An 11,918-nucleotide genomic window follows, 5' to 3' on the forward strand; every position below is an offset into this window, starting at 1 on the left:
TGGTCTTTCTCTTCTTTAACATTTTTTTACTAGAAATATTACACATACAGAAAAGTGCATAAAATATAAATATATAAATTAAATCATAAAACACTCATATAAACACCAAAAAAGGGATATTTAAGTGCCTAGAAATTCTGCCTGTGTCCCTCCCTTATCTTAATACCTTTCTTTAAGAAGTAACTATGAAGGACTTCCCTGGTGGCACAGTGGTTAAGAATCCACCCGCCAACTCAGGGCACACGGGTTCGAGCCCTGGCCTGGGAAGATCCCACATGCGTGGAGCAACTAAGCTTGTGTGCCACAACTACTGAGCCTGTGCTCTAGAGCCCGCGAGCCACAACTACTGAATTCACAACTACTGAAGCCCACACGCCTAGAGCCCACCGCAATGAGAACCCTGCGTACAGCAAGGAAGAGTAGCCCCCGCTCGCCGCAACTAGAGAAAGCCCGTAAGCAGCAATGAAGACCCAACGCGGCCAAAAATTAAATAATTAATTAAAAAACAAACAAACAAAAAAAACCCCAGTAACTACTGATCTGCTTGCTTTTTTTTTTGCTTTGCCCTCTAAGTATGCACCCCTAAATGCTATGGTTTATTTTGCTCGCTTTTGAACTCTATAAATAGAATCATACATTATATATTCTTTTGTTTTTGGCTTCTTTCAATCTACATTTAAGATTCAACCATATTATTGTGCAATGCTATAGATATTATTTTTGATGTATGAATATAGTTATTAATTGATTTTGTTGTCAATGGACATTAAGGTTGTTTCTAGTTTTTGGCTATCATGAGCTATGCATGCCATTTTGAACATTCTTGAACATGTACATTTATGCAAGTGTTACTTTAGTGTGTATATCTAGGAGTGGAACTGCTAGGTTATAAAGCGTGCCTATTTTCTAGATACTGTCAAACTGGTTTTCCAAGTGGTTGTACCAATCAATCTATGGTCCCTTCAGCAAAGTATGAGAGTTGTTACTCTTGTTTTCTTCTAGAGATTCTTTTTTTTTTTTTTTTTTTTCACATCTATTGGAGACACAGACCTACTAGAGAATGGGCTTGAGGATACGGGGAGGGGGAAGGGGTAAGCTGGGACGAAGTGAGAGAATAGCATTGACATATATACACTACCAAATGTAAAATAGATAGCTTGTGGGAAGCAGCTGCATAGAGAGTCTTTTCAATTTGGTTTCTCAACATTTTGTTTACTTGGGATATCTATACAAATGGATGTGGTTAATATACACTATTTTGCCTGATTTTGTAAGTCAAAGAATTGTTAAAATTATAGTAGCAAAGTCACATACTAAACATAGCAAATAATCTACATGATGAGGATCACAATATAATTTATGCGGATAAACATGTACAATTTCTTATCTTAGTTGGCTTTTAGAAGAGAGATAGAATCTGGACATATAGAAGTAGAGAAGCGAACAAGTAAAAACCAAATAGACAAACAAAATTTTAAAAAATACATTTGAAAGCCCACCTCTACTCCTTTCTAAATTCTTGTTAGTAAATAAGTGTTGATTGAGAAGAATTTATGGAAGCCCAACACAGCTTAATATATTAAAAACACCATCACCAGGACTTAGGGCCCCTCCCTTCCTTTGAGAATTAAATGATAATTCTTCCCCCTAACCACTTTTCTTGCGGTATAATTGACATATAATGTATTTGTTTAAGGTATACAACATTATGGTTTGATATATGTATCTATTGCAAACTGATTTCCACAATAAATTTAGTTAACCTTGGTCACCTTATATAGTTATGATATTTTTCCTGTGGTGAGAACTTTTAAGATGTATCTCTTAGCAACTTTCAAATATACAATATTGTTAACTGTGTAGAGTCGCCACGAAGTACATCACATCCCCAGAACTTATTTACCTTATAACTGGAAGTATGTACTTTTTGACCACCTTCATCCATTCCCCTCCTACCCATCATCCACCCCACTACCCCACCCACCTCCTCATCTGACAACCACCACTTTGTTCTCTGTTTCTGTTAGGTTGTTTTTTTAGATTCCACAGATAAGTGAGATCATGCATAAATGAGATAATTCTTGGTAAGGACTTAGCACAGAGCCATACACAGAGTAACTAATCTGTTTGATTTTTATTGTGATCATTTTTTGACATCCAAGTAAGGGCTCATTAAACACAAATTAATCTCATCTCTACTTTAAAGCCAGAGTATTTTTCTTAAAGTAATAAATCTTAACTATTTGAACTTCCAGCCAGCTAAATCAAACATTGAATTAAGGCTTTCCACATTTCTTCAAGGAAGAATTTTTTTAATATTACACATTGAAGAAAGTGTTCATTGTAGAAAATTAGAAAATAGAGATATAAAAATAAGAGTACGTCCACCCAAAAACCTGCCTACAGACGTTTATAGGAGCTTTATTCATAATTTCCAAAACTTGGAAGCAATTAAGATGTCTTTCAGTAGGTGAATAGGTAAATAAACTGTGGTACATCCAGATAATGGAATATTATTCAGCACACAAAAGAAATGAGCTAGCAAATCATAAAATACACGGAAGAAACTTAAATGCATATTACTAAGTGAAGGGAGCCAATCTGAAAAGACTATGCACTGTATGTATGATTCCAACTATATGACGTTCTGGTAAAGACAAAACTGTGGAGACAGTAAAAGATCAGTGGTAGCCAGGAGTTTGGGGGAAGGGAGAAATGAATAGGTAGAATGCATAGGATTTTTAGCGCAGTGAAACTATTCTATATGACACGTTAATGGTGGATACATATCCAAACCCAGAATGCACAGCACCAAGAATAAACCCTAATGTAAACTATGAATTTGGGAGTGATAATGATTTGTCAAAGTAGTTTCAGAGATTGTAACAAATGTACCACTCTGCAGCCCAGTGTTGATAGTAAAGGGAGCTATGACTGTGTAGGGGCAAAGGGTATATGGGAACTCTGTACTTTGTGCTCAATCTCGCTATGACCCTAAAACTCCTCTAAAAAAATCCATTTTTTTAAAAAGCAGGGAAAAAAGGAGTAAAGAAAAAAAATTAAACAAATCCTAACACGTTTTAAACATTTTGGTATATATTCTTCTGAGTTTGATAATATTTTATTGTTGTTGTATTCCATAAACCTTTCAAAATCCCTGCCTTTTTTTTTTTTCCATTGATACAAGTCAAGAAAGAAATCTGTTCACCTTGCTTTGAAAGATGTTTTTAAAGTGGTGTTTCTCAAACTATAAAGTGTGTATACACCATTGTAAAGCAATTATACCCCAATAAAGATATTAAAAAAAAAAAAAAAAAAAAAAAAAGTGTGTATAAATCATTAGGATTTATTGAAATTCATGTTCTGATTAGTAGGTCTGGGGTGGGGACTAAGATTCTGCATTTCTAACAAGCTCCTTCTTTGGGCTGCAGACTAATCCTTCTACAACAAGGTTCTGGAGCTTAAAGTGAAACAGTTTCCTACTCTTAGAAGAGTGATTTGACACTCTTTTTTGTGGAATTATTTTATTCCTTGAACTGCAAACTAACTGCTTCCAAGATGCTCGACATTGCTAATTATTAGAGAAATGCAAACCCAAAACTACAATGAAGTTATCACCTCTCACCGGTCAGAATGGCCATCATCAAAAAGTCTACAAATAGGGCTTCCCTGGTGGCGCAGTGGTTGAGGGTCCGCCTGCCGATGCAGGGGACGCGGGTTCGTGCCCCGGTCCGGGAGGATCCCACGTGCCGCGGAGCGGCTGGGCCCGTGGGCCATGGCCGCTGAGCCTGCGCGTCCGGAGCCTGTGCTCCGCAACGGGAGAGGCCACAACGGTGAGAGGCCCGCGTACCGCAAAAAAAAAAAAAAAAAAAAAGTCTACAAATAATAAATGCTACAGAGGATGTGGGGAAAAGGAAACACTCCTACACTGTTGGTCGAAATGTAAATTGGTGCAGCCATTATGGAAAACAGTCTGGAGGTTCCTTAAAAAAAACTAAAAATAGAGTTACCATATGATCCAGCAATCCCACTCCTGGGCACATACCCGGAAAAGATGAAAACTCTAATTTGAAAAGATACAGGCACCCCAATTGCACTATTTACAATAGCCAGGACATGAAAGCAACCTAAGTGTCCATCAACAGATGAATGAATAAAGAAGATGAGGCATATATAATATCATATATATATGACATATATATGACATACACACACACATAATGGAATATTACTTGGCTATAAAAAAGAATAAAATATTGCCATTTGCAGCAACATGGATGGACCTAGAGATTATCATACTGAGTGAAGTAAGCCAGATAGAGAAAGACAAATATTATATCACTTATATGTAGAATCCAAAAAGAAAACACAAATGAACTTATTTACAAAACAGAAATAGACTCTCAGACATAGAAAACAAACTTATGGTTACCAAAGGGGAAAAAGGAGGGGGGGTAAATTAGGAGTATGGGATCAAGAGATACACAGCACTATATATAAGATAGATAAATAACAAGGATTTACTGTATAGCACAGAGAAATATACTCAATATCTTGTAATAACCTATTATGGAAAAGCATCAGGAAAAAATATGTATAACTGAATCACTTTGATGTACACCTGAAACTAACACAACATTGTAAATCAACTACACTTCAATAAAAATAAAATAAAATCACTACTGGTAGTGAAAAAAAAGTTGGAGGTGAGATGAGTGGTTGGGTGAGTAGTTGTTTGTCAGAAAGAAAATACGATGTAGAAAGGATTAAGAGGTTAATGTGGTGAGGACAATAAACCTGTTGTAGATACTCTATAAATATTTGACAAGAATTAAATCTAGCATAGTGTGAATATAATTCCTTTTCAAAGCTACTTACTTCTGCCTTTATCTTGCATGTAATGTCATTTTAGATTGTCACAAACACAGCTCTCCTTTTCACTAAAATGATTTTGTAACTTTTAACATTCATTAAACGTTTTGTCTATCAAGAAGAACAAGCAAAAAAAAAACCCTAACTGCTTCTAAATGTCTTTCTGATATTTCAATTCCTACAGTCTCCGGTTAAGGAAAATCTTAAATCAGCTGTGCTGTAGGACTAGGTAAAACCTTGGTGAAAAACTATGACAGGAGAAGCGAGAGGCGGAACCTAAAGTGAGAGGAAAGCAGGAACTGAAGAAGCGGAGGAGGGATTTCAAACTTGGACGAGAGCCGGTTCTGTTTACCGGAGGGACCGGAAGAACGCTAGAGTAGTCTCCGCACTATGGCGGGTCCTGTCAGTTTGAGAGATCTTTTAATGGGCGCTTCAGCCTGGACAGGCTCTGAAAGTCCCGAGGGGTCCCCTACAGAGGGTGGTGGGAGCGCGGCTGGCGGACCGGAGCCTCCTTGGCGGGAGGATGAGATCTGCGTGGTGGGAATCTTCGGCAAGACGGCTCTGCGCCTGAATTCCGAGAAGTTTTCACTTGTGAACACGGTGTGCGACCGACAGGTTTTTCCCCTATTTCGCCACCAAGATCCTGGAGACTCGGGGCCTGGAATCAGGACCGAGGCTGGGGTCGTCGGGGAGGCTGGTGGAGCCGGGGTCCCTGGCGCCGGGTCCGGGGATCCAGTTCGGGGAGGTGTAGCTGTCGCGGAAGGGAACCGAACTGAGCCAGGTTCCCAGGACTACAGCCTTCTGCAAGCCTATTACAACCAGGAAAGCAAAGTTCTGTATCTTCTTTTAACTTCCATCTGTGACAATTCCCAGCTTCTCCGGGCTTGTCGGGCCCTTCAGAGCGGGGAAGCTGGAGGTGGCCTCCCTTTACCTCATGCGGAAGCGCACGAGTTCTGGAAGCATCAAGAGAAACTGCAGTGCCTCAGTCTCCTTTACCTTTTCTCTGTCTGTCACATCTTGCTTCTGGTCCATCCCACTTGTTCCTTTGACATCACTTATGATCGAGTATTCAGAGCCCTGGATGGACTGAGACAGAAAGTACTGCCCCTCCTCAAAACAGCCATTAAGGATTGTCCAGTTGGCAAAGACTGGAAGCTAAACTGCAGACCTTGCCCACCTAGACTCCTTTTCCTCTTTCAACTCAATGGAGCACTCAAGGTGGAACCCCCTCGGAACCAAGACCCAGCTCATCCAGAGAAGCCCAAGAAGCATTCTCCCAAAAGGAGACTACAGCATGCCCTGGAAGACCAGATTTATAGAATCTTCCGGAAGAGTCGTGTCTTGACTAATCAGAGTATCAACTGCCTCTTTACTGTGCCGGCCAATCAGGCGTTTGTGTACATAGTTCCTGGAAGCCAGGAGGAGGACCCAGTAGGCATGTTGCTGGACCAACTTAGGAGTCATTGTACTGTGAAAGACCCTGAATCTTTGCTGGTCCCTGCACCCCTTTCTGGGTCCAGGCGATACCAGGTGATGAGGCAGCACAGCCGACAACAGCTTTCTTTCCACACTGACACTAGCAGTTCCAGTTCTTCCGGACAGCTAGTGGATTTCACTCTTCGGGAATTCCTATGGCAGCATGTAGAGCTAGTACTAAGCAAGAAAGGTTTTGATGACAGTGTGGGCAGGAACCCACAGCCTTCCCATTTTGAACTTCCTACTTATCAGAAGTGGATCTCAGCAGCTTCAAAACTGTATGAAGTAGCTATCGATGGGAAAGAGGAGGACCCGGGCTCTCCCACTGGGGAGCTAACGTCTAAGATTTTAAGCAGTATTAAAGTCTTGGAAGGGTTTTTTGGATATTGACACAAAATTCTCAGAGAACCGGTGCCAAAAAGCTTTACCCATGGCCCATAGTGCCTACCAGTCAAATTTGCCTCATAATTACACAATGACTGTCCATAAGAATCAGCTTGCCCAGGCTCTTCGCGTGTACAGTCAACATGCTAGGGGTCCAGCCTTTCACAAATATGCCATGCAGTTACACGAGGACTGCTACAAGTTTTGGAGCAATGGCCATCAGCTCTGTGAGGAGAGGAGTTTAACTGATCAACACTGTGTACATAAATTTCACTCCTTACCTAAATCAGGTGGCCAAAATTTTCTCAGTATTTTGAAATCAAAACTTTGAGCTGTGTTTTTTATTCTGTTGTAAGAGAGTTTGTTCATTATGTTTTTAAAAAGAGGGCCTTTTAAAAAGAGGGACCTGCAGAAATTTAGGTACATCAGATTTAAGTTTTTTCTCCTGCTATAAAAAGAAAAATCAGCTATGACTACTAATTATGCTCTTGTATTTAAAGAATGAACCCTAGGGGATTAGTAAATGAGAACTATTAAATAATACAAAGTTTCAGGAATTTCATATTAACATTTTTACCTTTTGTTTAACTGAAATGAATATAATGAAATGTATGGGCACTATGATGATGATAAAATTTACTTAGAGACCCTAAAAGTTTAGATTAAAAATATGTATTATGTCATGTATTTTCACTTGCTTCTGTTAGATGTGTTTAGTCAAGTTTTTGTGTTTTGGGAGGTTTTTTCCTTCTCATTTCCAAAGAACTGGTTGGAGAAATTTGGGGGTTAAGGTGCAACTGAATGCAAAATAAATTTGGGTCTGCATTGTGTGTAAAATTAATAGTGACTTATATTTTCCAGGAGAAAAACCAGAGCCTGATAGAAATCCTCCTGTGCTGTATCACAATAGCCGAGCTCGATCCACTGGTGCCTGTAACTGTGGAAGGAAACAGGCACCTCGAGATGATCCCTTTGATATCAAGGCAGCTAACTATGACTTTTATCAGGTAGACTCTACATTTTTTCCTCCTCTTCTCTCTCTCTCTCTCTCTTTTTTTTTTTTTTGCTAACGACCATCTGAGTAAAAATATATTTTTTCAGAAGCAAAATATCTAGATAAGTAAATGTGACTTGCAGTGTGATATCTAACAAGGGAAATTTCTTTATATATACTTACTTGCTTACCCATTAACTGTTGATCTTGCTTTTTAATGTGAAGCAGTGTTGTTTTCAGTGAAAGGTTCACAGGATTAGTTTGTTTGTTTTTTTTCCTTTCTCCATAGCTTCTGGAAGAAAAATGTTGTGGAAAATTGGGATCACATCAATTTCCCAGTATTTGAACCAAGTACTCCAGATCCTGCTCCTGCCAAAAACGAATCATCTCCTGCCCCTCCAGATGCAGATGCTGATAAACTTAAAGAAAAAGAACCTCAAACCCAAGGAGAGAGCACAAGCCTGAGTTTAGCTTTGAGCTTAGGCCAATCCACAGATAGTTTAGGTACCTATCCAGCTGACCCACAAGCAGGAGGAGATAATCCAGAAGTTCATGGTCAAGGAGAAGTAAAAACTGAGAAGAGACCAAACTTGGTTGATCGGCAGGCATCCACAGTTGAATATCTTCCGGGCATGCTACATTCAAATTGCCCCAAAGGTCTCCTACCCAAATTCTCCAGCTGGTCTTTGATTAAACTAGGCCCTGCTAAGTCTTATAACTTTCATACTGGTTTGGACCAACAGGGCTTCATTCCAGGAACAAACTATCTTATGCCTTGGGACATTGTCATCAGGACTAGGCTGAAGATGAAGGAGACTTAGACACAAATTCTTGGGCCTGCTCCAAATAAAGCTGTTCCTGGAAAGAGAAGTGCAGTTGTAATGGGAAGAGGAAGACGGCGAGATGACATAGCGCGAGCATTTGTGGGCTTTTGAATATGAAGACTCTCGAGGACGAAGATTTATGTGCTCAGGACCTGACAAAGTAATGAAAGTAATGGGAAGTGGGCCCAAGGAATCAGCTTTAAAAGCCCTGAATAGTGATATGCCCTTATATATTCTGTCCATCGTCTCAGGGAGAGGGCTAAAACCACATTATGCTCAACTTATGAGGCTTTTCGTTGTGGTTCCTGATGCTCCTTTGCAGATAATACTAATGCCTCAGGTAAGAAATATAACCCTTTTGTCCTCAGACAGACAGACAATGCCGATGCTTGTTTTGATCATATGAAAAAAGTACAGGGTATCAAAACTAAACAGGTCTTAATTTTAAAATACCTCTTATACCTAACATTCTGTTTCTTGAAAAATAGATTGTAGGGTTGTTAATCAGTTCACACCATCAATTCACGTCATCTGGTTAGAGGCAGAACTTGAAGTTAAAAACCTGTAGAAAAGCAGGATAGTATTTGAGATTATTTAATGTAATAATCCAGATATGATTTGGAGTTAAGAATGTACACATTACCTGCTTGATCTTATGTGCTCTGTGAACTTATCCTTTGTTTAGGCACTTATCTTTCGGGTGTTTCTTATTGAAATATATTAAAGTAATCATATAACCTGTGTTTTTCAGGTTCAGCCAGGCCCACCACCATGTCCAGTATTCCTACCCAGAAAAACAAGAAATCACTCTCCCACCTGAATGGCCTCTGGGTTTTGAGATTTCCATATGCATACGTGACTGAGAGAGGACCTTGTTTCCCTACGAAGGAAAATGTGCAGTTGATGAGTTACAAGGTGCTACCGTGGGGTTCTTAAAGCAGTAACACAATAAGTGTTTTCCACGCCAGTACAGTGCTAAACTGGAGCTGATTTTTGGTTTTGGTGTGTTTGGGTGTTTTTTGGTGTGTGATACTGTGTTTCTTGAGCACAAAATGTGTTTTGGTTACAGGAGTTCAGTATTTGGACAGTAATTGTTCCACTATTTCATGATATTGTTGATACTTATTGTAAATGGGGGTACAGCTTCCTAATAAACATTGTTTATTCTAGAAAAGGACGTGAAATACATGTTGATACTTCTACTTTCTCTTTGTTTCTGTTTCACTGTCCATAATAAACATTTCTATTATAACTGAATGTTGCATTATCATGTTGACCCAAAGCTTTGTTATTACTAAAACGTTTTTAGCTGGGATTTTCCTTAAAATGCTGCTCCTGAAATTATCTTCAAATCAAGATGATCCAGGGCTTCCCCTGGTGGCGCAAGTGGTTAAGAATCCGCCTGCCAATGCAGGGGACACAGGTTTGAGCCCTGGTCCGGAAAGATCCCACATGCCGCAGAGCAACTAAGCCCGTGCGCCACAACTACTGAGCTGAGCTCTAGAGCTCGCAAGCCACAACTAGTGAAACCCGCGTGCCTAGAGCTTGTGCTCTGCAACAAGAGAAGCCACCGCAATGAGAAGCCATGCACCACAATGAAGAGTAGCCCCTGCTCACCGCAACTAGAGAAAAGCCCGTACACAGCAACGAAGGCCCAACGCAGCCAAAAATAAATAAATTTTAAAAAAAGAAAAGGGAGAGAGAGAGAGAGGCAGAAAACCACAGTATCTTTAAAAAAAAAAAAAAAAAACGAGATGATCCAGTAGGTTATCTGGTAATTGTATGAGGACTTAATTGCAAAAGTATGTCCTACTGGTTTGGCCTCACCATTCTGGTACCTGAGTTACATTGTTTTGTTCTCACCATTTTATTCTTGGACTGATGAGATACCATATTTTAAATGAATGCTCTCTGAACTAAAACTTATTTATCCAGGATCTTAGTACACACTTTATTCTTTGAAAATTGCTATACTATGAAACAATTTGCTAAGTGATACAGATTTTATCAATTCATATCGATGTTAACGTTCACCAGCATCAACATGGTGACACTGATATATCACTAATTAGCTAAGTGTGCAAAATAAGTTGATATGCCAGAATTCTAATGTAACTGATTATATTTTCCTGGGCACATTGATTTTGAAATGCTGAGCAAATAGAATTGGAGATTTTAGTTGCAATATATATGAATGTAGTATTTGTTTATTTATTTATGGCTGCGTTGGGTCTTCATTGCTGCACACAAGCTTTCTCTAGTTGCAGCGAGCGGGGGCTACTCTTCATTGTGGTGCGCGGCTTCTCATTGCGATGGCTTCTCTTGTTTGGAGCACGGGCTCTAGGCACGTGGGCTCAGTAGTTTGTGGCGCACCGGCTTAGTTGCTCCACGGCATGTAGGATCTTCCTGGACCAGGGCTCGAACCTGTATCCCATGCATTGGCAGGTGGATTCTTAACCACTGTGCCACCAGGGAAGTCCCATGAAATGTAGTATTTGTTTAACACATCTTGCTACCAAGCTTAAAACAGTTACTTAGGTTTGATTTTTAAATTCTATATAGAGAAACACATAACTGGCAGCCAATTTAAAACTGTAATTTAATTAGGTGTATTTTTATGCCTATTTTACTGTAGTTTAATTAGGAAGAGAATCTGAGCCAATATGAAATTAGTCTATATTCTTCTTTCATCTCAGCCTTCTTTTTCATCCTTTTCCTTTATATCTTTCATTCCTTTTATATCAGTTTTTAAAAATCACAATTACTTTTGTATTAAGCATAGTCGTTGGTAGTTGCATTGGGAAATATAGTAGGACATATACTAATAGTTTGTATTGTTTTTTAATAGCCTCTAAGACTTGACTAACAGGTTGTGTAAGCTTGTAGGTCAGAGGAACTATAAGAAAGTAGTTTATGAGAACAAATAGATTTCAGAAGAGCAAACCTGTGTCTTTTTTTCTTTATTTCCTTTTTGATATCATTCTACATGGAACAACTTTACATTACTGCTTAAATTAGTAAGTAATTTTCCTTGATTATATTTGGTTACAGAAGCCACCTTAATTTGAATCTCTATAGCATTTTTAAATACAAAACTTTTTTTTTTTTAAGTATTTACAGTGTTGTGTTAGTTCCTGGCATACAGCACAGTGATTCAGTTATACGTATATATATACATATTCTTTTTATTTTAATATACCCTCGTAGCTTATTCATTTTGTGCATAATATTTTGTTCCATCTATTTGTTTGTTTGTTTATTTATTATTTGGCTGTGCTGGGCTGTGTTGTGGTGCGCGGGGCTCCAGAGTGCACGGGCTCAGTAGTTGCGGTGCACAGGCTTAGTTGCCCAGCGACATGTGGATCTTA

General features: G+C 39.1%; 1 protein-coding gene across 1 annotated transcript; it reads left to right on the top strand.

Moving 5' to 3' along the window:
- The first annotated feature begins 5,240 nt into the window (after window positions 1–5,240).
- Window positions 5,241–9,817, top strand: SMG8 (SMG8 nonsense mediated mRNA decay factor). Its single transcript, XM_032617827.1, is given in 12 exon segments — window positions 5,241–6,720; window positions 6,722–7,022; window positions 7,594–7,739; window positions 8,016–8,045; window positions 8,047–8,524; window positions 8,527–8,561; window positions 8,563–8,655; window positions 8,657–8,890; window positions 9,302–9,334; window positions 9,336–9,371; window positions 9,373–9,471; window positions 9,473–9,817. Coding segments are annotated over 12 exon segments (2,973 nt in total). The 5' UTR covers window positions 5,241–5,262; the 3' UTR covers window positions 9,503–9,817.
- Window positions 9,818–11,918: the final 2,101 nt, after the last annotated feature.

This window comes from Phocoena sinus, chromosome 20 (genome assembly GCF_008692025.1).
Source record: "Phocoena sinus isolate mPhoSin1 chromosome 20, mPhoSin1.pri, whole genome shotgun sequence".
NCBI lineage: Eukaryota > Metazoa > Chordata > Mammalia > Artiodactyla > Phocoenidae > Phocoena > Phocoena sinus.